This window comes from Eleutherodactylus coqui, chromosome 2 (genome assembly GCF_035609145.1).
Source record: "Eleutherodactylus coqui strain aEleCoq1 chromosome 2, aEleCoq1.hap1, whole genome shotgun sequence".
Taxonomy (NCBI): domain Eukaryota; kingdom Metazoa; phylum Chordata; class Amphibia; order Anura; family Eleutherodactylidae; genus Eleutherodactylus; species Eleutherodactylus coqui.
In genome coordinates this window covers 40,919,561-40,946,405 of record NC_089838.1, presented here as the reverse complement: position 1 = coordinate 40,946,405, position 26,845 = coordinate 40,919,561, and the positions used below count along the sequence as shown (strand labels likewise).

At 43.3% G+C, this 26,845-nt stretch overlaps 1 protein-coding gene across 3 annotated transcripts in view; it reads right to left on the bottom strand.

Moving 5' to 3' along the window:
* The window catches only part of DIAPH1 (diaphanous related formin 1), a 231,586-nt gene that overhangs the window by 121,920 nt on the left and 82,821 nt on the right, over positions 1-26,845 (bottom strand). For all 3 annotated transcript variants that reach the window (XM_066590633.1, XM_066590631.1, XM_066590632.1), the window contains 2 exons: positions 24,438-25,010; positions 21,399-21,513 (listed from right to left, as the gene is read on the bottom strand). In XM_066590633.1, coding sequence (XP_066446730.1) covers positions 21,399-21,513; positions 24,438-25,010 — 688 coding nt within the window. The remainder of the gene's footprint in view (positions 1-21,398; positions 21,514-24,437; positions 25,011-26,845) is intronic.

Genomic DNA, 26,845 nt, shown 5'->3' with positions numbered 1-26,845 from the left:
CTGCATAATGCTCCCATTGTTTTCAATGGAGCCTCTCAGACAGGCACTCTATGGCGGTGCTTTCCAGCACTGCGATTCTTCAGCGAGGGCTGTTCTGTTTTTCTGTGTTTAGCGCACCTCATTAATGAAGGTAAATTACGGAAATGCGCTGCGATCGACTGGATCGCCACGCCAGGCAAGTGATGCAATGTGTTCTACCTAGCGCAGACAAGGCTGGGATCTGCACATAGTCATGTTCTACCCCCACAGTCCCTGCACTTTGCATGACACATTATATACATATTAAGTGCAGTGTTCCTTTAATGTTGCTTACCATACACACTAGAATGTGTCCCTTTTGCTATCCTAGCGCATTTAAGTCATTTCTCTATTGTAGATAGATGATGTCTAAGCCCCAGTAGAGACTTTATGATTAAACCACATTTGAAATTAAGGACAGAATTAACACAGAAACCAATTGGAATTTATTAAAATAGGTTAATGTGCAATTAATATATACAATGCTAAAGCGATTAATGAAGAGCTAGATGAGCCTAAATGACTGCATCTGGGGATTAGCGCCAATTCCATAAACTGCATACAGAACAGCACTGAGAAGGCAGCAGCACAATGCTTTCCTTGTTAAATACAGGGTTGCAAAAAGCAAGTATTTATGATACAAGCACCTGCATGCATAATAGGGTACTTACATAACGTATTACCAGTGTAAACATGCCAGGTTATTACTGATCGCTAAAGCAGGCCAAGTTTCTCAACTGTTCTGGCTATGGCATTTCTCGAAGGACAGCTGAAAGATCTGGGAACTCCCCGACTATAACTGTACGCGGCTCGCAACAATGTAACAATTTGGTAATAGGAAGTACAATTTTATGATCAATTTCTATTATAATGCCCAAATAATAAATGTGAATCAGAGATGAACTGCAGAGTACTGACCATCTCCAGTTATACACTGGGCAACTTCTAACAAGGCTGTGAGCAACATTTCAATTCATGTAAGCACTTATCCTCAGCATAAAAGCTTTATAATCCACATCCTTGGTGGGCAATTGGCTGCGCCACCGGGGGCATGTCCGGGGCGGTGTTGGCGGGTGTATAACATAGTAGGTTGCTCTCCATTGCCACTTTAAAGCCCCCAGCCTTTTCACAATTGGAGTTTCCCTGTATGGGTTTGGACATAATCCAAAAGTGCAGCAAAGTCATCAAAATTTCTGTGGATAAGTTTCAGTATGAATCAAAATTAGTGGGAAAATACAGTTATCTTAGCGATGAGGCATGGTCATCACGGCTACGCTAGCCAGGATTTGATGAAGAGCCAACCTTTTGGGGTTTTCTAGTGCAGCAGTATGAAGAGTACGCTGGGAATGGGGTGATTGAGGAAAAACAACCAGTAAAAGGCTGAATCAACGGAAGGGGTCAGAGTAGGATGTCAAGAATGGTTCTGATGAACAGGTAGTGCAGTGTCAAAAAAATTGAAGCAGAATACAATGCTGATGCTCCAACCAACGTATCCGTACATACAGCTTGTCGGTTCTTTAGTACAGATGGGCTATGACAGCAGACGACCAGTTTCAGTGTCATTGTTGTCTAATTGAAGCAGAAAGGAAAGACTCCAGTGGGCAAAATAGCACAAAAATTAGATCACAGAGCAATGAAAAAACATGCAAATTAGTTGCTTCTAGTTGCCACAGGCACGGGCATGGGCATGCTCTGTACGGGTAAATGCACACGGGCGGATTTGAATTGCGGAATCCGGAGCGGGTGACCGCCTACGGATTTCGCAGCAAATACTGCCCATAGCATGCTATGCGAAAATGATTTTTCATGCACACGAGCGGAAACCAATTGAAAAATCACAACTACCATTGAATTCAATGGAAGCTGTCCATGCAGGCATTGCAGGAAAATGGAGCATGCTGCGATTTTTCAATTGGTTTCCGCTCGTGTGCATGAAAAATCATTTTCGCATAGCATGCTATGGACAGTATTTGCTGCGAAATCCGTAGGCGGTCACCCGCTCCGGATTCCGCAATTCAAATCCGCCCGTGTGCATTCACCCGTACAGAGCATGCCTGTGGCAACTAGAAGCAACTGATTAGCATGGGCCAATATTGCTGCAGAATCATATCAACGCCTAGTGGGATCTATGCCACCATGAGTTACAGCTGTTCCGAAATCTAAAGGTGGTCCAATGTGCTACTAGATGGGGTCTCCAATACTGGACAGTGGAAACACTTTATTTCCAGCAGGTTTTTCACAAAGACGACCAACAAAGGATCCTTTGTTATCCAGGAGTTAAGTACCAACTCAGTGTATCAGCAGCTGCTGAATTCTAATAGTCCATCCATTTTTTATGAACATTGAATATAGTTCATAGAAACACAGAAGACAGAGCCAAAAGACGGCATGTCCATCTAGTCGGTCCTACTATGTGCTTTTTATACCATGATAGATATATGCTTACCTTGGCCTGTTTAAGTTTAGTTTGCATTGCTTACTGCCGTTTAATCACCAGATAAGTTTATTCTAGAAGAGAATAAGGCTTTAATACTGTGTAGACTGAACCCCCCAGGCAGGTGCGCAGAGCTGGGTTATGCACTAGTCTCATGTGCGCACCTCTGTCTGACAGCCCCATCACCAATTAATCCACAACACAAAGCCTACCATTGATGTCTGCACTGACAGGTGCTGCGAGCGTTCTGCAGAATAGCACACCATCAAAGAGAATAGAGAATAACAGCCGCATGCGGCACTCTGACTACTAGATGGTGCTGGTCAAAGGATTAAACCCAGGACATAATAGGAGATCAATAGTGCACAAAACCCCTCTCCTGGCGGAGCAGCGATGGCTGGTAGTTAGAGGAAGGTGGACTAATGTGTAGGACGTTCCATTAACGAGTGTCAGGTGGAACTCTCAGCAAGGCTGACCTGAAGAGAAGTGAGAATTCTAGGTAAACCAGTCGGTATGCATCAGCAGAAGCCGTTATATATTACTGCAATACGGGGCTGCTCTCATTTTAGATGTGCACTGCTTTGAGAAGACTCGTCCTCATATCAGCGGGGTCGGCTGTGTAGCTTTGCTGCCTCTGACAATATCTTTCTTTTGCTCATACTCATCCCCATTCAGGCTCTCCTTACATTTGTCTCCTAGTGTTATGAATGTGTCAAGTGGGCGGTGTATACTGTTAATCAAGTCTGACATCACCTATGGGCAATGAGGACCACCTACCTGACACATTCACATCGCTGGGAGCCAAAGCTAAGGGGAGCCTGTATGGGGTGAGTATAAAACAGACGTCGAAGGAGTTAGTTGAGCCATGGCTGCAAAGCTACACAGCCGACACCACTGACATAACACCACCACGGGTGTTCTTTAAAGGAGAACTCTTATAACCTGGGGGGACAAAATTGTGTGGTACCTTAAAGGGGTTGTCCAGGACTAGAAAAACATGGCTGCTTTCTTCCAAAAACAGTTCCACACTTGTGCAGAGAGTTTGCATCTCGGCCCCTTTGACCTCAGTAGAGCTGAGCAGCACCAGAAACAACCCTCGTATAGGAGTGCAGCTGTTTTTGGATGTAAAACAACCATGCTTTTTAATTCTGGACAAGCCCTTTAAAAAGGGCCAATATAATGTGATTTGGGCTGATATTTGAGAGCAAGGATACACAAATACATGCTAATATATAAGTTATACTGTGTGTGTTTAATATATATCATTATATATGATAGTCTAACAGGTCTATTTACAAACATAGTTTCTGATGAGTTTTGAGCGATCATTTTGCGTTAGCTAATCAGCCCATTAGTAGATAACTAGCTTCATTCAACAGCGAATGGTCTGTTCTCTCAATAGATCACTATTGTTCTCCAGGAGGACAGCTGCTGAAAAAATGTTATCAGCACTGCCTGCGGAAAACTCGGCATGCGGTCCCTCTTATCAGAGGGATGACGGATTTTAAGCTGAGCTGAACTCAGCGATGGACGAAAAGTGCACAGTAAGTGCATGATGGGCACACATTTACATGCAACGGCTATCGCTCAAAAGCAGTTTGGACGAATTCTAAACGATAATCGTTGCGTGTAAATCAGCCTTAACTGCTGGGACCCCTACTGTTCCAGAAGGTCCCTATGTGAATGGAAATGCAGTCAATCTTGCGTACCTGCACTTCAATAATTTCAATGGGCCTGCTGGAGATAGCTGAGAGCTTGAACTCCGCTATTTCCAGCAGGCCTAATGAAATGAATGGAGGAGTAGTGCACACACGTAACCTTTCTAGTGATCAGTGGGGATTCCAGCAGTCAGAAGATAGCTTTGGGGTCTATTTATGGGACAAGCCCTTTAATTTTATTGAATGTAGACTGTGGAGATATTTCCAACAGTTTTCAAAATGTAGATTCTAATTATTGAAACGTCTATTTACCGAAAAAAAGTGAATCCCTTAAGTAAAAGGTGTGCGACTTTGTCCCTGCAATTCCCCAACTCCTCGGCTGACCTCTGAGGAGAGATGTAGTTGCATTAGCTAATTAAGGGGACAATAAGCACAAATGAAATGATTCTTGCCATCGATAAGCTTTTACAGCACACAGCCAGCAGTCTGCTCCTCTCCCATCTTGTATCATGTCAGATTAATGACGCCATTTATGTCATTTAACTGAAGGTGCCACCTAGTGTTATTTCCCTCCCGCTTCACTCCTAATCAGGACTAATCATCAGCAATTCTCCAGGCCCATGAAATACTGTTAGCACTTGACTTTTCATACGGCACCGTTCATCTGCTCTTATGTAGCTCACATTATACTTTCTTGTCTTCTACCCAAGCCTTTTAGCCCTTTGTCAAAATCCTGAAGGCTCCGTTCACATGAGTGACTACACATGGCATCTAAGCATCATTCATCATAGCATGTTTTCATCATTTTGTAGCATTTATTATTTTTTTATCGTTTTGTGTCTGTGGACAAAAGATATTTCAGCGCGTCCACTTTTATTTATCTCCAATTCATGTGAAGGAAACGGTCTGGCTTTCAGATGGCTTCCCATTGACTTTGCTGGTGGGGGTGTAAATTCTGAACTTGGCTAATTTTTCTAGACGTTGCGCCACTGTAATAAGCAAGTTAGCATTTTTCATCATTCGTAAATTAATTACTGAGACATTTGACTGCTCAGCAAGTACGAGTATTACAATTGTATTAGTTATGTTAATATCTTTTCCTGATATTTGCTTGATTCTTATTTTAATTTCCTTTCTTACTTTATATCTTCTGCATGCATGCAATTAAAAGGACTGCAAAGTAAAAGAAGAATGTCCTCGCAGGAAAAGTTTTACTTTTTTTTTCTTTTTAAAGGGACAAGCATGGTGTTGTGGGAAACTCAAGTTACAATCATTGCCACTATATAAACGTATCATTAAAGTAGTGAATAAGGGGTGAATATGTCCGCCTCAATTCTCCGAACTGTCGCTCCTGTGTGAGATCAGAGGAGTGATAATTATCCTGTGTAAGGGTACCTTAGTCCCTTGATCTCTGCAGAATGTCTGTAAGATAGTTAGTTTGAGGAACATGCAGAATATGCTTACGATTAACTAGTAGTGGGGGCAGTGTTATACAGAATTCCTGCTATCAGTCAATTCTAGGTTTTGTGTTCCTTTAAGTTCACGTTTGGTACCCCACGCTTCTGGACTCTAATTTACACACAGTGTTAGGACCAGGTATTTGCTTGCAGCCAATCGAAAACTATGAGGTTCTCTTCATGTAATGCATTTTGTTCATGGCCTGTACTCCGCTAAAGCACTGTAGCTACTCCAGGGAACCTAATACTAACAGGTTTAGAGCAATACTAACAATAACAATAACTCCAGGGAACCTAACCATTTCTGAACCCACTTCTCATTACCCAAATTGCTCCAACTTGTACAAAAATGGCAATTCAAGTAACAAAGGCATATTAGAGTATGGATAATAATACACTTTTTACAAACTGTTCCTCAAAGTCTCCGATTGGCCCGTTTTCACATTACAACTAGTGTTTCTGCACGTGCTTGTACATTGAATTAATCCCCCCCCCCTCCCCCTGTAAAAACTTGTTCTGCATCAGAACGGGCAGTGGGCATCCTTACTCCGATATCAATCCCAAATTCAGCCTTTCTTTCCCTAATTGATAGGCTACTAACTTGTAGCAGCTGTCTTTGATATCTGTTTTGGGATAGCTATAGTAGCCACATTACCCATAGATACACCATAAGGAAATATGTAGCAAAAAGAGCATCTTTCATGCCAGACGCGGCGGCATAGTGATCGACCAACCCTTGACAACTGGGTGTGCTACTGGAAGCATAGTTACCCGCCGTATGGCTGTGCCGTTACTTTCTATACTGCTCAGTGCAGAAATGTTGTAGGAGGAAATAATGAAGTGATGGTGGGCACTACAAATGACTTGTGTGTAGAACAAATTACTATCAGTTGGGTTGGTTAAACATGCAGTGGCCATGACAAAGGTGAAAACCATATCAGCATGCAGATTTTGCAAATTTGCGTCTTCAAATTAATTGTTAAAGGGGTGATCTGGGGAAAAAAAAAATAATTTAAATCTGTTCAGCACTGTATAAGAACAAAGCATACTCGCTTTTTCTGATCCCCGCAGCTCCTGATCCGCTGATGTATTCCTCTTCCAGCGCCAGTGATGATGTCCTATCACAGGGATATAGGACCACTGCAAACAATTACTGGCTGGCGTGCCCTGGGCTTTTCCATCGACACTCTCTCTATCCTCATGGATATCGACATATTGAAGGTGAACCAGGCCTAGCGGTTTGGCGGCCTGTTTTTTGATGGGCGGTCCACACCAGGTGAGTCCTGTTCTCTCGTTTCTCCACATTTCTACATACCTGCATCAACTTGGATCGCCAGTCTTGTTCTTGGGTGCTGTCCCAACTCCTTTTGTATTTTTCTAATTACTGGCTGAAGGCAATTCAGAAACAGCCTGTGTATGTCTGCATCAAATAAGGAAGATGGAACAATACCTCTGCAGCGCCACCTATTGGATGGCAGCATTCCTTCAAATCAATGTGCGACTTTTTAACAAGTCTGTAAAAACAATGATTGGGAATAGGAAACCAAGCCAGAATCTATACACAGACAGCTGTTTCGGGGTGTTTGCTCCTCATCAGTGTTAGGTAGGTTTCTGGTTGGCTAGTGAGAGGCCTGTGACGTGGATCAAGAGGGGTATTGAGCTGTCACATGTCCCTGCGGTGGGACATCACTGGGCCAGAATAAGCGTGAAGAGGAGACTGGCGAGCATGACTGCTTTTACCGGTTTCAATACAGAGCTGAGCAGATTGCAATTTAATATTTTTTTCTCCACACACTACCCCTTTAACGGCTGCACGGTTTTGCAAGACAACGGCGTACATTTAAACAGTGTCCATTATTTCACAATCTGTTTCACCTAACAACGACCTTGATCACAGGTAGCGGTCTCGCTATGGCAGCATGCCACATGGCTAACCGCACGTAGATTAACTGCAAATAGCCTGTGTTTTGCTATGCCATTTATTTTTGCTACGAGTATTGGCATTCTAATTCAGCAACACATACAGAATCAACACTGGATTCAAGAGATATTCAGATTTTATTATCGTTTTCCCAATGCGAACTGCCTTATAGAGCATGGGGGGGGCAGATAATAAATTTATCAATTGCTATAGTGATGAACAGCTCACTTCAATACCCCAAACTCAGTCTGATGCCCTATGTGATCTCCACTAGGACTACTAGAATCTTACTGCATTTGCTGTGTGAGCCAAAGTAACTTTCTCCATTGTTTTCACAATGTAAGTCTTATAAGAATAAAGAGACCGTGCCTTATGGTCTTGCTGGAGGATTCAGTTTAGCAAAGTGTGGGTCACATGAGATAACAGAGAACCAGACTGAAGATGGCATTTAATTAAAGGAGTTGTCTGGGGCTATTACTACTGATCTCCCATCCTCAGGGTAGGTAATCAATAGTTGATCAGCATGGGTCCACCACTCAGGATCCCCAACGATCAGCTGATCGCAAAGACCACTGTCAGTACTGACAAAACTGTAAGCAGATAGCGCTGTCCATATTGTTATGGCCCAGTTTGGTACTACAGGTATAGTTCACATTGAATTCAATGGGAGCGACGCATGAAGTACCAAATCGGGCAGCCGCAATGTTGACTGTCCACACTGATAGGGAGTCTGGAGATTAGCTGATCGGCAAGGTTACTGAACAGTGGATTCTTGCGATCAATTATTATGGATGGTCTAACTTGAGGAAAGGACATCAGATTACAGACCAGCTCTTTAATATAAGGATCAGCAAGTATAAATATGAACTAGAAGAAAAAGGAATAAGGCTTATGCTCAATGGAAAAATGGAAACCGCGCACACTGAGGAAAACGTCTCTACATGAGATGTTGCATGTGAATACCTGTGTAATGTAGAGACATCACTTACTGGTTTGGGGGGGGATCCCTCCTCTTACTTCACAGGGGTTCTGCATTTCAAGTATAAATATGGCGACTGCACCCGACAAAAATGATAAAAAGTTGCCCTTTTCCACTTACCGTATATACTTGCGTATAAGCAGAGTTTTTCAGCACAAAAACGTGCTGAAAAAGTCCCCCTCGGCTTATACTCGAGTAAGGTAAAAAAAAAAGGGAAATAAAACCTCAATACTCCCCTATCAGCCGGCGTCTGTGTCCCCGGCGTGAAGCTGTCCCCGGCGGTGCAGCCAGCTGCTGCAGTCTTCTCCCCGGCTTGCTTTTAAAATCCCCACCGTCAGTGCTGTGGTTGGATCAAGCGCCGGCCAATCATAGCTGGCGCTCGATAAACCAATCACAGCCATTCAGTGATGTCATTCTGAATGGCTGTGATTGGTTTATCGAGCGCCGGCTGTGATTGGCCGGTGCTTGATCCAATCACAGCACTGATGGCGGGGATTTCAAAAGCAAGGCAGGGAGAAGACTGCAGCAGCTGGCCGCACCGCCAGGGAGAGCATTGCGCCGGTGACACAGATGCTGGCTGATACGGGAGTATTTTTTTTTGTTTGTTTGTTTTTTTACCTACTATATACTCGAGTATAGCTAGGCTAATACTCAAGTCAATAAGTTTTACCAATTTTTTGTGGTAAAACTTATTGACTCAGCTTATACCCAGGTCGGCTTATACTCGAGTATATACGGTAAGTTCATTGCAGGATAAAAAACGTAATAGAATAAAAACAAAGGTTTTTAAAAATAAATAAATAAATAAATGTTTGAATGAAGTTCTTCACCACCACTATATGCAGTGGGGTCCACTATCATCTCCACCTTGTTCTTGGTTTAATCTGTAACACACCAAGGCCACAACAAATTTGGGCCTCCCCAAGCTAATGCCCCATTTTGGGTGGATAGGAGGCATGCTTCACTGCTATGAAGTAGACATTTATGAGTAAAAGTGTTGCACGGTATTCAAGTCGGATCATCACTTTCTTAGTATTGAAAAAACCAAAATGTGAACCGCTTACCTTTGGAAGCTATAATCACCACAGGAAATATTCAGACAACATCCCACAGATCGCAAAGGAAAGGGAGAAGAAGGGGGGGGGGGGAGGGGGGAGAGATAATAAAATAAAATGTTAAAATTCATGAACGGTCTACTTCCTATTGCTATAATCATACTGAAACAATATTGTAATGCAGCAAGACAAAAAAATATCTAACTGTTCAGTCTACCACCTGGAGATCCAATGCATTGTTAAAGAAGAAGCTTTTATCCACGGAAAACATTGCAGAAAATAGATTTTCCATGCAGAAAGAGAACACGTACATTTTTAGAATCAGCTAGCTGCTTTCTCCGTGGGCAAACGCCCTTGACATGTTACTGTGGCCACGACCAATAACCATCAATCACAGGTTAATGGATAGGTTTTTGGTATGCAGACGACATAGGAGGTATTTAGAGGGCACTGGCTGGCACTTGTTATAATTATAGAAAAGCTCTTTTTTTTTTTGCCTTGGAAACGCTTCCAACAATGTAGAGGGCAGAAAACATTAAATTAATAAAAAAATGAACTGAAGTGAAATTAAAGATGAGAGACTCCATTAATCAGTGGCTTGGGGCAAATAAAAGAGGATGTGTGAGGTTTAAAAAGGAAAAAGGAGGACATATCATGACAAACTAAATGAACACATAACCTATCCCTGTCCTTCAGTGCTGTCACATGGGAAAATGTAACACAGAGGCCATAAGTTAAAAAGGGACCACCGATAGAAGGCAGATAAAGGTTTAGGAGATTTGTTGCTGGACACAAATAATTGGGTTTGTACGATTTTCTTCAGTTTATGACATTTTCTCATTTCCATAGCCACTTTTATACACTGAACGAGCACTACCTTAGGAACAGCTGGCACAGGTCATCTGTAACGCGGTACCACGTGATGGGCACGTCACAATCTGCTCTCAGACAATGTGCTGGCTCTCCTTTGTGCAACAGAAGGCAATATTTGACAGTCATGGGCAAACGTTGTGACTTTGATTACGGGTAGATTGTTAGTACCCGGGGGTGTGGTGCCATTATTGAGAGTCGCACTTGTTGGCAGTTCCAGAACCACGGTATCAAGAGAGTGTACTAAGACTAGTTGAACCATGGAAAGACATCTTACATAGCAGTAAGATACATGTAGTTGATTCAAGAGGCAAGCATTGGGTGGCACATCTGGTATCTCAATAACAACGTGCCACAGTGGACCAACTGTCCAAACAGTACAATGTGTCCTTCCACAATGATGATGCTTCGAATCAACTAGGGTTCAACAGTCAAAGACCGACAAGCATGCCCCTAAAGACATCACATAGTTAACAATGCCTTGCACGTGCCCAGGAAAGATGGCAATGGACCTTGGACGCATGGCCTAAGGTTGTTTGGAGTGAAGTGTCCCGTTTTGTCCTGAACCAGCTGGATGGCCAGGTTCGTATCTGGTATAAACCGCATGAAGCCGTATCCTATGGATGCATCGTTGGGGGTCAACAGGCCGGTGGCGGTGTCATGGTTTGAGGAGCGGTTTCCTGGCATGGCCAAAGTCCGTTTGTCATCATACCATAATCCTTGAATGGTAAATGGTACAGGAACCTGTTAGCTGACCATCTACACACGTCTTATTGTAATATGGCACTGTGGTCTGGAAAGACTTCCTGAAGATAACGCTCCGTGTCTTCAAGCTCGGATCAATAGGGAGTGGTTGGAAGAACAATGAATTCTCAACAGTGCCTCGGCCCCCAAACTTACCAGACTGTAACCCCATTTAACCTGTTTGGGATATGCTGGAAAGGGTTGTGAGATCAGCTTCCACTTATTCACAAAATGTCCAGCACCTGACAGAACTGCTGCAGCGTGCATGAGTCAAGCTCAGTATGGAGGGTGTTCGACACGTTGTGGAATCTGATCCCCAATGTCTGAAAAAAACGTGATCGCCAGAAAGTTGGACTAACCCATTTTTGAGTATGTGTTCCCTAGGTAGTGATTGTTCAGCGTACTTCAACTGAAGCAGGCAGGCTTATCCCTACTCTGCTGTCAAGTATGTTCACATTTACAGGGAGGTTCAGGCTCTGTTCACCTTTGCTTCGAGGTGCAGATCCATTCCCAAATCGCAGATTAAAAAGAATGCTGTGCCATTTCATCCGGGAAAATATTGAAGGGCAAGACGGAAGCAAGATGGACCTCATTATATAATCAATGGGGTCTGTCAGGCTCTGCTTGGTTCAGTCACTGGACAGAACCAATACTCGCAGAGATTTCAGTTGCTCCCAAGACGAAACTGGAAAACGGAAACCCAAAAGCAGATGTAAACAGAGCCTTAGCTCACCGTAACCTTACAGGAGGCATTGTAGCAAGAAACAGATCATTTTGTCCTAAATCTTGGCTCTTAATTGATTGAATTCCTTCGGGCACACAACTGATAAAAATCATTGCAGATCAGAATTTCAAGTTATTTGTTAAGTTGACTGACTGTCAGAATGGGATTTGAACAGAACGATTATGGTTCAAAAGAGTGAAAGATAATCGTTCAGTCTAAACGTAGCCAATGACCAGACGACAAACAATCATTCAGTTTTCATTCGTCTTTCATTCTATGCAGGCATAAAAATTGTTAGTTTGTTCACTTATCGCTCAATTTAAATAAGGCTCGATTGGTCGTTCTCATTCACATATACAGCGAATGCGAATAATTGAACGCCATCTTGTATAAACGAGCCCAAGATGTATCCGTCTGTACAAAACAGGCTGTACAAAAGAACTAGCTTACGGATGTCATTCGCTCGTTCAAACTATAAATCGCCTTGTCTAAATGGACCCTAAGTTTTGGTAATGGACGTCCAATATTCGCCATCTACAGAAACTTTGAATGGTTCTCCATGATGGATGGTAGAGGGGCTGCACACTCCTCACCACTGCCCTGCTAATCAGTTAGTGCATTAGAGGCTGCTTTATGACGATCCATTGTCTACTGTATTTTAGAAGTGCAGGCTTCAGTCTTTTCAATTCTGTCAGTCGATTCTCATCATCTCCTTGGCAACAGACTACAGACCCTTTAACACAGAAGAGAATGCCAACTGAGGTTTTGTAGACTTAGGAAACCATAAGAAGCAGTCGACTTATTTGTGGGTTCTGTCTCTCAGAGAATTTCTATATGGTTGGAAAATTCAGAGAGATTTCGAACCCAAACTGTAAAACTGCATATATTTCAGTAAACCAGAAGTTAGAACCAAAGTTAAAGTTTGCACATTCCAGTGCTAAGGAAAATGTGTATAGAAATGAGCAAAAATAAATAAAATGTTTTTCATTTGGAGATTTTTTTTCCTTCTCCATCGCAGCCACCACTTTGCAAACTTGATAAGAGGAAGTGCAGCCATATTGGTTGTTAATTTAAAGGAAGTCACTCACTTACATTTACTATATGGAAGTAATCCTGGCATATGATGAGCCAACAGATGAAAGTAACTGGCTTTTATCTTTCTCTGTGCTCTCAATCCTCCCCTTCCTCCCCTCCAAAAAAAAGAAAGAATCAGGCTTTCTGCACTTCCCAAGCAGTATGCAAATCACTATCAAACAGTCAGGTGGGTGGTTCCATTGAAAAAATCATCCAGGCTCTTCTCCTTTATACTTGCAACCGTGCTATGAGTCATGCCGATTGATTGAGCTGAAGATGATGTGCTTTCTAGAAAGACTAGTAATTATTAGGAAATTATAGTACCAGTGTTTCGGGTGGCGCAATGCGCCACATAGCTCTGCTACATGTACGTTACACACACAGCTCTGCTACATACATTGTTCATCCCATACAACAAGGATCGGAAGCAGCTCAGAACTGGAGATGAAGGACCTGTGATGTCACCATCATGCTCCGTCCCTGACCACATGACGGTGACGCTTATTCCAAGTGACTTACTTACATGATCTGCCCCTCATCACATGACAGTGACGAGGTCCTGCATCCTTCTACAGATTGCGGGTCAACTACAAACCCCCTGCGGCCTCAGGTGCTATGGAATACTAATGAATACCTAGCCGGACAGCAGCCGTGTGCGTACAGGAGCTGTGATTATGTCACAGTCATGTGATAAAAGGTGGAGCATGTAAGTTTTTCACAAACCCACTCACGGACAGATGGACAGGTTGTTGTCAGTAGTTTGACTGTGCCAGCACCACACTCCTAGCTTTGATACATTTGTGTGAGATGTGAGAGAAGAGAGAAGTGTACATCACCACGCATGCTCTGAAACCAGGTTGCCGGCACAGTCTTTCTAGTACTCACAGCATCTACAGTCTCAGCTGGAGACATCAATCATCAGCGTGAGGGGCATGGTTAGGAGTATGGAGAGGGAGAGAGCCTGGGCGACCTTTTTATCAAGATTAGAAGCACTGAGGAAGATAAAAAAGGTCTAGTTACTTTCATCTGTTGTTGGATCATCATGTTAGAATTCCTTTCATATGCTAAAGGTAGGTGACAGACGTCCTTGATGCTAAAATTATAATTGTATCAGGCTGTTCGTTTAATTACAAAACAGTTTTATCACTGTTTCTGAACTAATACCCCCAGTAACCACAAAAAAGGTTCCCCTTCCTGGGGCCAGTTTTTACAATATAGCTGCCGCAACAAAAAAAGAAAAGTGCTAATTTCTCAGTAACCCACTAACACAATCAAACATTGAGTACTGACTGAACATTTAACCCTTTCCAATCCACTGCCTGACGTCTAAAGACATTATGATTTAAGGCGGTACAGCTCTGATGTTGGAAGACGCCGGTCCAGTTTCTCTTACTATATACTGCCAGCCTCCCTGCTGTCGGAGCCTATCCAATGTGTCACCTAATGCAGTACTGGCTTTAGCCAGCAGATAGCGCAGTTGTATAACAGCAGAAAAAGAGTAAGCCCTCTAGGAAAACCAGGATACAAATTGGATTGGAAAGGGTTAAATTCCTAGTAGATCATTGTGCAGTGAGGGAATGTAAAGACCCTTTTACAGGGACCGATGATCTGTTAGTTGCATAATCCCAACTATTCAATTATTAAAACACCCCAGAGATCAGTCAACCATCAACAAACCAACCCTCATTTATCGCCTAATCACAGTAATGCCCGCACAAAAATAATCATTGGTCAGCAGCACATCTCCCTTGTGGAAATGGGGTTTGCTGTCGACAATTATGGAAACACATGGCTGCACAGTCGCAAGTCATTGATGGTCTTCTTAAGGCCAATCATTCCCGAAAGTGTGCAGTATACCTTAAAACGAGCACTGATCAATTCACTGTATGGTCAATCGATGCTTGACCATACGCGGGGAGTTGTTTTTTCACATATTTTTGGCTGACTACTTTTGCAATAGGACATAATTTGCAGCTTCAACATAATGTATATACGATGCATTTGGAAAGTCTTCAGACTCACTTTACATTTTATGTTGTGGCCTTATGCAAATTTTTTTAAAATGTAAATTTTTCTGCGCTCATTACCCCATAATGATAAGGCGGAAACATGTTAGAAATCTTTGTAGATTTTTTAAAATGAAAAACTAACATTTTACAGTGGCATAAGTATGCACCCCCTGTACTCAGTACTTAAAGCGATTACAGCCTCCAGTAGGCCACAAAGCTTACATGCTTGGATTAGGGTATTTTCTGTGATTCCTCCCAAGCACTACCAGGTTAGATGGGGACTCTCTGTGGACAGATTATCAGGTCTCTCCAGAGAGGTTTGATTGGCATCAAGTCATGGCTGTGGCTGGGCCACTCAAGGACATTCACAGAGTTGTCCCTAAGTCACTCCTGTACGGTCTTCACTGTGTGCTTAGGGTCATCATCGGTTGGAAGGTGAACCTTCGGCCCAGTCTGAGGTCCCCTGTGCTCTAGATCACATTTTCATGAAAAACTGAATGGAGCAAAGTACAGCGATATTTTTAATCAACCCTGACCAGTAACCCTCTACGAGCCGCTGAAAAATATCCCCACACCCGGATGCCGCCACCACCACCATGCTTCACTGTAGGGATGGTATTGGGCATGGCAAGAGCAATGCCTGGTTTCCTTCAGACCCAAAGCTTTGAATGGAGGCCAAAAAGTTCAATCTTGGTTTCATCAGAGATGACCAGAGAATTTTATTTCTTACAGTCCAAGAGTCACTTATTTGCTTTGTGGCAAACTCGAGACGGGCCTTCATGTGTCTTTTACTGAGGAGAGGTTTCTTTCTGGCCATTCTACAAAAAAAAGCCCAGATTGGTGTAATGCTATGGTGGTTGTTGAGCTTCTGGTCAGCCCGAGTGAACATTCGGTTCTTGGTTAAGCCTCTTACTAAAGTCCTTCTCCCCCCCCCCCCCCCCCCCCAATTACTTCGTTTGGCAGGTGGGTCAGCTCTAGGAAGAGTCTTGGTTGTTCCAAACTTCTTAGAATTACAGAGACCGCTGCACTCTCTGGAACTTTTAGTGCAGCAGAAAGTGTTTTCTAGCCTTCTCCAGATCTGTGCGGCCACACAATCCTGTCTCTGAGCTTTATAGGCAGTTCCTTCCTTTTCATGGCTTGCCTTTGGCTCCGATATGCATTGTGAGCTGGAAAACCTTATATAAAGTGAGGGTCTGAAGACATTCCAAATGCATTAGACACGCTGCAGCCCCCTTTACACAGAAAAATCATCATTAAGTTTATTGCTGGGTCATGCAAAGTTAAATAATAATTGTTCAACGTAAACATTGGCAAGAATTGAAGGACAAATGTTAATATATGTTTGCTTATCACTCATTCAGTTTATGCAGGCATAAAAAAATCAAATCTGCCTGTATAAACAGGCAGTCTTAGTCTGAATGAAGACAGGCGCCTGGAAGCAATCTCCGGCACGCTCCGACTTCATTCAGTGAACGATTATCGATCCAGTGTAAAAGCACAGGAGCGGAAATCATTGGGACAACAGTCATCCCAGGAAAAACGGCCCCAGTGTGAAAGTACAGTAGCAATTTATGCTGGGATGACTGTCGGGCGCTAATCGTTCCCTGTAAAAGGATCCTTCGTTTACAACAACGTTTATCTTCGTTGTGGTCATAAAAAGTACAGGAGAGAAGAGATAAGGAGTAAAAACTGAGCCATCAGTCTAGCCTCACAGATGGATCTCCTTTTTAAGGCCCATTTAGACACAACGATATCGCTCAAAAGCCATCTTTTGAGCGATACTCGTTGTCTAAATGTGCCAATCTTTCAGTTTTCTGCCAAACGACGGTCTTCAGTTCGGCTTCAAAAACAGTCATTCAGCAGAGCAGCCGATAAGACGGACCACACGCTGTGCTCTGCCCTAGGACTGCTGAGAACAGCCGATTGCATTGTCTCAACTGTTCTCAGCTATCAGCCCCGCCAGCAGAACAAAAGGAATTTATACAGATAACAGCGGGTGGTCCTTTGAATGAACTCAGCTCCCTGCAGCTCACACGCTGCTAATTGGTGCTAATGGGCATTAGTACCAATTAGCAGATTATGCAAAATGATCGCTCAAAAAATGATCTGTGTGTCTAAAGGGGGCTTCATACGCAAAGACAATCTTTCAAATGACTGACAGATTGACAGTTCCAACGATTATTTTGCATAAAGTACTAATGGGCACTAATGCCTATTAGCACTTTATCAGCTCAATTTGCATGTAAAGGAGCTTCCAGCAGCTGTTTGCAAATTCTAGCATGTGGTATGGACTTTGCACTCAGCTGCATTATCTTTGCATGGGCTGCCTGGGGCTGTCAGCTAAATACAATGTAATCAGCTGCTCCCGTGGAGAACACAGTGTGCGGTCCCTGCTATTTCTCACTGGCTGAACGATGGATTTTATTCTCACCTAAAAATCATCATTCAGCCAAAGAGTGAAAGATGGAAGCGTTTACACGCAACGATTATTGCTCAAAAGCCATTGTTTGAAGAATTTTGAGCGATAATGGTTGCGTTAAAATGGGGCTTGAGACTTATACTGCCGTGTCTATATACAGTGATATGTAGAAGCTGCAGAAGGTTAAATGGTGCAAAATTTTATTGAAAACCTATTGCAAAAATGATTGGCAGCCCAAAATACATTTTAAGTGGAAAAAATATGCCCACCAAAGATGCCGATAGCCTTTAAGAAGGATTTCAATTGTCCCATCAACTATTGTTAATGATCTTGGTTATATCTTGTAGTCTCTAACTTCACAAAGGAGGTACTCCCTCTAATTCAGTGTTTCTCAACTCCAGTCCTCGGGACCCCCCAACAGGTCAGGTTTTCAGGATTTCCTCAGTATTGCACAGGTGATGTAATTATTGTCAGCGCCTCAGACATTGCCACAGGTGTTCTTACTATAGGAGATCCTGAAAACATGACCTGTTGGGGGGTCCTGAGGACTGGAGTTGAGAAACACTGCTCTAATTGGAAGCCTGTCCTCTGAGGATAATGGGGTGACTGCTTTAGAGCAGGGAGTGTCAGTAGGTTAGTGGCCGGAGTGAAACTGCAGGATTTTAGTGATGATTTTTGTAGAGGATCTACTCTGCAGTAAGATGGCCATTGCCATTTAAGAGTCAGCGCTACCAAGCTGAGCCATTTAACTGTAGCAGCTGCCTCAGGTGACACCAGTCATCCTCCCAGTGATCGGCCATGCACTAGTGAAGTACCATCAGCTTCCTAAATGAGAAAGCTCCTTTAACGCACACATCTTATTAACTTTTTACATCAACTGTTTTCTTCTTCATTTCAGCATGAAAAACCTGAAAACCTCCTGTAGAGTGCTGCTTATAATACTGAGTAAAACATCGTCCTATTGTTTTTCTATGTAAATATATCTTTATTATGTATTTATTCATTGTGCTCTGTATGATGATGAAAGGGAATATTGAAAAATGAATGTCTGGTTTCAACAGTTGTGTTGCACCCTCTAGTGGTTGGTACTTGCTTTACACATGCCAAGACATGGTATAGCATCCATGCTGGAGAAAGATTCTACTGGAAGCACAAGATTTAATATCCTTACCCTACAAATCATGAATATTTAATTGGTACATATAGGACATACAATATATTTAATAATATCACATGACCAAAAAAAACAGTATGTGAACACTAAGTGTGATTTCTGGCTCATGCATTGATAAAGGGGGCATAAAATCAAGCATCCAGCTTAGTCTCCACAGGCTAAAACTGGCAGCAGAACAGATTGCAATGAAAATCCCAGTAACTTTCGATGTGTCAGCGTCCCGAAGGTGGTTTCCTGAAAATCTCTTGTATGCAAGGATTCAGATTTTTTTACCATCTTTTGCAAAAATGTCCCTTGACCAATAAAAGGCAAGAGATAAAGTTGTAGTCTAGGGTGAAGGGGAGGGGGGTGGAAATGAAATCTGCAGGCACTGTATAAAAACATTTAAAAAGTCATACTCTTCTCCCCTGGCATTCTTCTGGCTCCAGTGATGGCATGGCATCCCGTCAAAGGGTCATGCGCTCACTCCAGCAAAATTACTAGCTGATCCTGAGTTACCTGTTAACTGACTGCAGCAAGAGGGGTGTCGTCACTCCTTAAGGAGAGCACCCAAAAAGTGTGTGTGGAGACACCTAGGGGGTGACAGAGTTGGGGGATGGCATTGTCTCTCCCCAAGGAGAGCACCCAGAAGGGGTGTGAGAAGATATTGGAGAGGTAAGTGAGGAGACTCATAAGGCCATGCACACTCCTCTGGGTAATTTATACAAATAAGGAAGATAGAACAATATTGCTGCAGCATAACACAACCTTGTGTCTGGCCGGTATTGCTGGAGGCCGGCATTGCTGGAGCCCGACGAATATTACAATGGGGGACCAGACACCATTGGAAAGAAAGCAGCGGGGATCAGTGTGACAAGTAAGACTTTGAAATTTGTTCAGCGTTGTGTAAAAACATTTCAGTCTAAAGGGTCACTCCAGTGAAAACACATTTTTCCCATCCCTCTCTCCCTCACCTGAGTCACACGTCTTGTATATGTATTGCAGTCACTCCTATGCAGTACATTCTGTCTAATGCTTATCAGGGACGATCTGGATGCTGAGATTTCTTCTTTTTCACAATTCTGTGCTATGACTGCCATGATGCATCAGCACAGCATCATGTGAGCAGCAAGACCGTGTACCATCTCTGTCTGCAGGGAGGACACTGATTATCGCTATTCTGGTTATAACTGTGTGACAGGACCTGTGTGATCAGCAGTAATACCTGTTGATAGGCGTGTCTGTGTCCCCCTCTAAAGAGCATGTGTGGTACACTCCATGTAGTATCATCACAAAGATATTCGGTTGACTGAGAAAATGACTAGCCTAAAAATACATAAACCCAAGTAGATTTGAGCTACTCAGAAGTGAGACCACATGATGAGGAGGAGGTGGTCAGAAATGTCAAATAGTAAAGCATAACTAACCAAGGCAATGCTAGCTGATTTATATATATTGAGGGGATAGGTAACGAATGAAGAAAAAAAAAATTCACCGGAGTGGCCCTTTAAGCTCATTTGCATAAAATAGTATTACTTGGATGTTTTGGGATATTCCATGGCATGGCAGGATTTAAAATGTCCAACAAACTAGGAATCAAATGTTTGGATGACTTTAGGGGACTGTATATCTAATCTATTGTAAATGCTGCTACTCAGGAAAATTGAAGAGGCTTGAACTCAGGTAAAGGCCATTCAAGGCTGGATTGCCACTTGGAGATCAGCTTTCAATAAGCGCAAACGGTGGCCTGTTTGGATGTGCCCATATCAATGGAAACGGGAAAAAATATATCTGTATATTTTTTCAGCTTCATGTAAAAAATCTAAACATCCACAGAGGTGTTGACAAGGGCACATACATTCTTACAAAACAGACAGCACACAACCCTAGTTAGGACAGTACGGGCTACTGCTGAAAAGAGAGGATGGTGGGTGCAAGCGAATTATATCCCCTTTCATATGACTTGTGTGACAATCCTACTGTAAAAGACCTAAAATAAGGCCCATCTGCATTAAATTAAAAACACACACACGCGCACACACACACACACACACACACACGCACACACGCACACACGCACACACGCACACACGCACACACGCGCCTTCTCCTGAAGCCCCAGCAGACTTGCTTGTAGTTTTCAGCAAGCACTTCCTGGTTTAGAGGTTCAAAACCCCCACCTCCAGAAAGAGCTGGCTGTGATTGGTTCTCAAGTGCTGCAGCTCAGCCAATCACAGACAGCGCTTTCTAGAGGCAGGGATTTGGAACCTCCAAACCAGGAAGCGCTTGCTGAAAACTACAAACCAGTCTGCCAGAGCTGCAGAGGAGATGTGCGGTGGACCTGACAGCAGCAGTTAGGTGATGTATTTTTCTTAATTTTAATGCAGATAACCCTTATTTTCAGGGTAGGGTTTAAATTTCAGGCCCCCCCCAAAAATGCTGGCAAGGAGCACTAACTAAAGGCGCGCGCCACAATGTCGCTGCAAGAAAATGGACAGATATTGCACAGAACACCGATGCGATAACGTTGCGATTTTCTTGCGGCGATATTGCTGTAGCCAGTGTGAAAGAGGCCTAAGACAGAGATAATAAGCTACCAGCACATTCATGAATTTGGGAGGGGCAGCGAAAACATTTGGCCAACAGTTATTGAAGGTACATGGGCCCCTTTAGTAACAGCAGCTCTTCACCTGGTGGACCATTCTGTAATCTATGCATGCCCGCTGTGTAAGGCTACAAATCCCTGGCATCACCTGCTGAAGAGAAGTATTAAAGGCCAGGCAACTTGCTACAATGAGACAAGCCCTTTGATAAAAGTTTCAGAGTGATGCCAACCTAATGCCAGCCTCAAGGAAATAATAAAAAGCATCTCGGATCACTCACGCTTCATCTGTGCAGAAAAGGTGAGGCTTATTTTTGCAAACAGCTCATCTGTCCCAAATCTGTCTTCTTTTGCCTGGGTCCAGAAAGACTTCTCCGAGAGCTCTTTGGGAGTAATCTAAGAAAAAAAATGCAATTATGAGTTACTTTGATGAACAAGTACAGACTACAAAACCTGTTTCTTCCTTTTAGGACTGTGCCATGCGAATAACTGGTGGAGAATGACTCTGGATAAAAGAGGGAGCGCGTTACGGATTAGAGGGTGTGGGAACGTGTGAGCATGTCACTTCTGAAGAGCTGCAGCTTTGTTAGGCTTAAGAGAACCTGCGAGAGGCGAGATATTGGCAATGAACATAAACTACAAGTGGGTACGGCTCCATTTTTTTTTGTGTGTGCCAACAAAGCAATCCTCACGTTGAGATCTAGATGGTTTCCTGAAGGCTGACTGCAGTGTAACGATCCCTTAGATATGCACATTAATTATGTGTATCCCCCAAAATACCATAATAATAAAAAAAGAACAGAGAGGAATTGCAATTTAAATGACAAAAGAAGCCAGTCCTTTTTTTTATAGCGAGGTAATTATCTACTGCTTGCATATTTTAAATGAAATGTGATTATTAAAATTGTGCGTTACCATGGTACTGGCTTCAAAATGCTTCCTATAAGGCAGAGGGCAAAAAACATGAAATAAATAATAAAAAAAATTAAATTAAGTGAAATTAAACTAGAGACTGAAAGGGAGTCCATTAATCAGAGGCTTCAGGCAGGGTGAGAGAAGGCAGGAAACAGGAGCGTCTCTGATGTTGAAGAGTTCCATCCTTAGAACTAGACTACAAAGTGAAGGGAATACTGCGGAGCACCTCAGACACCGCGCTCCAAGATAGCAGTTGTTGGGGAGAAGCTACACGGATGGAATGAGGGCTGCACATCATCACATAGCTGATACGTTGCCATATCCCTGATAGCCAAGATCGCTGAAATCCAATATTATGGTATTTTTGGAAAGAGCGGTCAGACTTGTCAATTCAGTGGAAACACTGCAAGGTTCATTCCCTTGTGGCACGCACATACAGTACATGCATTCCCTTCGGTGGAGGCGGGGGGGGGGGTTATATGACTTGGCTCGTTCCTTTTGGAAGGGGATGGGACACTACATAGCTTGTTCCCCCTTGTGGAGGGGATTTATAGGACGCAACAGGTTTTGTCTCCTTCGAAGAGGGGTTCAGGGGGAGAGACTATAAGACCACACGGCTAGCTCCCTTTGTGGATGGGAAACACTGCATGGGAAACTCCCTTCAAGGAGGGAGTGATTGCGAGAAGCAGGACACTACATAGCTGGTTCCTTTCTGGGAAGGGGAGGGGGGTAGACTCCACATGGCTCGCTTTCTTCCGGGGAGGAGGGGGGGGCACTACATGACTTGTTCCCTTCAGGGGAGGGGAGCACGACTTCGCTCGTTTCCCTCTGGGGGAGAGAAACTACATAGCTTGTTCCTTTTAAGGTGAGGAACTACATACTACATGGCTTGTTCTGTTTGGGAAGGGTGGGGGGACACCATCACATGGCTCCCTTTAGAGGGGAGGGGGGGTTATACTACATGGTGTGCTCCCTTTTGGGGAGAAATAAATACAAAATCTCGGAATGAGCCATATAATATGCAAATGAAGTTGCTCTACTTGGCTGCAAATACCAGGAATAGAAGAACCAACGGTTCAATCGTAAGCCTTGTTCTATATGTGATGTCGGGAGCCAAAAATTGTGCCTTACATGGAAGTCTATATAGGGGTGCTCTCACACTGCTGCTGGTGTATCCATGTGCCCCCATTCCCAAGACATCAAAAAAGTATTCCCTTTTGGCCTCTACTGGGCCCGTGTGTATTTTTTTTTCCTAATTCACTGGACAGAATAGCATAGCCGACCATGCTATTCCATTCAGAGACTTCCTGCAAAAAAATAAATAAAATATAGTATACGTTTACCCTTTAATGTCGCAGGATTTTACTACATTGCCGCAATGTCCGCTACACAAATATAAAATGGGTTCATTCACATTTGTGATGTTTCCCTGCATGGCACTGCGATGCTATACAGGAAATAAATCTCAGCATTCCCTTTCTTTTTGTGATATCGCCCATTGTTTTCAAAACAATGGGAGAACATAGCAATCCCCTGCTGCAGCTGTGACAGCCGCGTCGGGGTATTCCTTCAGCCCAGCTGGGGTGCAAGCCTGTTTGCATGTGAAAACGCCCCACACCCACGGGTTTCCATATGGATCGTGAGGGCGATATCAGAAGAGGGAAATGGGGGAAAAAAGATGCAATTTCATCATCTTTGTGGGAGTATTGTTTTTACGGCGTACACACTGTGGCAAAAATGACATAACTTTATTTTGTGGGTCAGTACGATTACAATAATATCAAATATCATTTAGGTTTTTTTTTTGTACAACTACATATATAATAGGGAGGTGGGGGGGGGACACTTGCTACATTTTATTTTATTCTAATTATTAGTTGTACATTTTTTGTTTGTCTCCATATGGAACTTTAACTTGCGATCAATTTACTGATCATGTAGTATAATGTTATATCGTGGTATTACATTATACAGCAATTTGACCTTCTATCAGGCACGCTCTAGGCATTTATTCATGGAAGAACTCCATAGCAATCTCAGCGCGGGGAAGGTGGGGTGGAGTTTGGGACCCCCGAACTCTGATCAGAAACAGCCAGTACCCGCCCTATGCAAACCTCAACACTGGAGGTCATAAATTACCTCCTTGATGCTTTTGGGTGTACAATATTTTTTTCCCAAAAGGAGGGGCGATTTATGGTACATCTATACAGGGTCATATGTTAGAGGCATCTGTCGGAAGTATACATAGGGAAATCCTCCTGAGTTATACCTCTGTGAATACACCCTAGCAGTTGTCAATGCTCTGTATTACATGTTTATTATGGTATCCAGTTCAACATCATTACTGCCAGAAAATATCTGATATCCCCCAGCACTAGAAGGATGAGATGTTTTTGTGGACTTACCTTTGACCAGTTTGGACGTTTCAATTGCACACCCGGTTTGTAGTCTTTCTTCGCCACTAATCCAAATGGTAGGGCTGGTGGTGCAGGTGCACCCCAGGCTCCAAGTCCTGGTGGTGGTGGAGGACCACCAAAAGCTGGTGGTGGTGGTGGAATTCCTGGACCACCAGGGAAAGGTGGAGGTGGTGGTGGACCACCACCAGGAAGAGGAGGTGGTGGAGGAGCTCCTGGAAGAGGTGGAGGTGGAGGAATTCCAGGAGCACCTGGAAGTGGTGGAGGTGGAGGCGGCCCAGCAAAAGTCCCTGGGAGAGGTGGCGGAGGTGGAGGTCCAACGACACCAAAGGGGGGTGGAGGCGGAGGCGGAGGAGGAGCAAGTCCTCCCATGGAAGGAGGAAGAGGAGGAGGAGGTGGTGGTGGTACTCCAAATCCTCCTGGTAGAGGAGGTGGTGGTGGGGGAGGCGGTGGAGGTGGTCCTGCTCCTGGAAGTGGAGGAGGAACTGGTACCAAAACAGTAGAGGTTGACATAGTGGCCATTTCTTTTTTTGCATCTTCAAGATCCTTTGTGAGTTTAGTGACCTGCAAAAATACATTATATATGAGCACAGAAGACAAAAGAAAAAAAAAAAACTTAGTAGTTTAATACATGGATGTGCAACAATTCCATTTCTTACATTTGCTGGGTTAAACAGATACTCAACATTTTCTACTCAATTCACTCTCATCCCTGAAGAAACTTTTTTGTCTTCATAAAACTAAGTCCTTTAAAGTTTTAGATTTTCTTGTCAACTTAAATAATGATTATTACTACATCTCAGTAAAGGGAACACAGTGGCGAATATATTTTTCTTTGCAGGTGTAAAAATAATATTTTGCAGTGATTTGTGCCCTAAAAAAAGCACTCAATGTCTTAGGCGGAAACCGTGATTTTTTTTTTAGTAATTATATTTCTCTAACTACTGTATTATTCATTTTATGGCTTAAGCAGCAGACCGAGGTGAAAGCTTTGTCAGATTTCCATTTTCACATTCCTTTTTCTTAGTTGCTGACAGAACAAAGAGAGTAATAAAAGCTTCACGGATAAAGAAGGAAAATCCATGAGACTTGACAATGTGCAACTCAGTAAATGTATGCGCTTTTGTTAAGCCTCAATCTGCCAGTGGGACTTGTGATCACAGCCCATATCTGCACCCAACATGTTAAAAGGTAAATTATACTAAATGACTTTGCTTCAAACTAATATGGGACAATTTTTGGAATATCCAAGGTATGAGAAATATTTCCCTTCACAATACAGGCAGGCCTTCTGAAAGTAGTTGTGCTAAAAATCACACCGAAATCGGATGCAAAAGTTTGGCGTTAATTGGAATTGCTCAACAAATGTTACCATGTAGAGCTAGCCAAGATCCCAAGAGGTATCAAGCCTCTCTAAACTGCATAAAATAAGCCCAGTCTGCTTATCGCCAGGCAGAACACTAATATCGAGAAACCAGCTATGTACCGCGTTTCCCTGAAAATTAGACCTACCACTATAATAAGCCCTAGCTATACTAAGTGAAAGAAAAAAATAAAAAGCATAACTCACCTGCTGGCGTCTTGCTCTCTTGCACTGTGCTGCGGTAGGCTACTGTGTCCTGCATGCTAACAGAGGATTCTCTTCCTGGTAACGGGGGTTTGAATACCCCGCCTCCAGAAAGTGAGCGCTGTGATTGGATCAAGCGCCAGCCAATCAGAGCCGGCGCTCGATCATTCATAGCCATTCAGTGAATGACATCACTGAATGGCTGTAATTGGTTCATCGAGCGCCGGCTCTGATTGGTTGGCGCTCGATCCAATCCAATTACAGCGCTCACTTGCTGGAGGCGGGGTATTCACAGCCCTGTTACCAAGAGAATCCTGTCAGCACAGAGGACACAGCAGCCTGCCGCAGCGTCAGGGAAACCAGTGCGAGAGACCAAGACGCTATGTGAGTATAAGACATCCCCTGAAAATAAGACACTGCCTCTTTTGGGGCAAAAATGTATATAAGACTGTCTTATTTTTGGGGAAACACAGTATGCATCGATGCACTAGAATGTTGGCCGTGGAGTTGAGTTGGGCACCAACATTGTGGAGAGTGAAAGTAGCAACTACAGGAGAATGAATCTATTTACATCTACACAAGGGCTAGTGATGCCTTCCCCCATTGTGAGGTTTATCTGAATAGTAGCTCAATGCAGTGTTCCAACAACAATAAGTCATCAAACTGAGAACCCCACCATTCCCAAGAACGAGCTTATAAGGGCAGTCCAACACAAGTAGTGCTTTCCCCTCTAAAATAAACAGCATTTACAGAGACTGCTTTCACATGGATGGCTCATAAAACAGAATGGCGATAGAGTCTTTAACTCAACAAAAGTTGTCATTTTATCTTT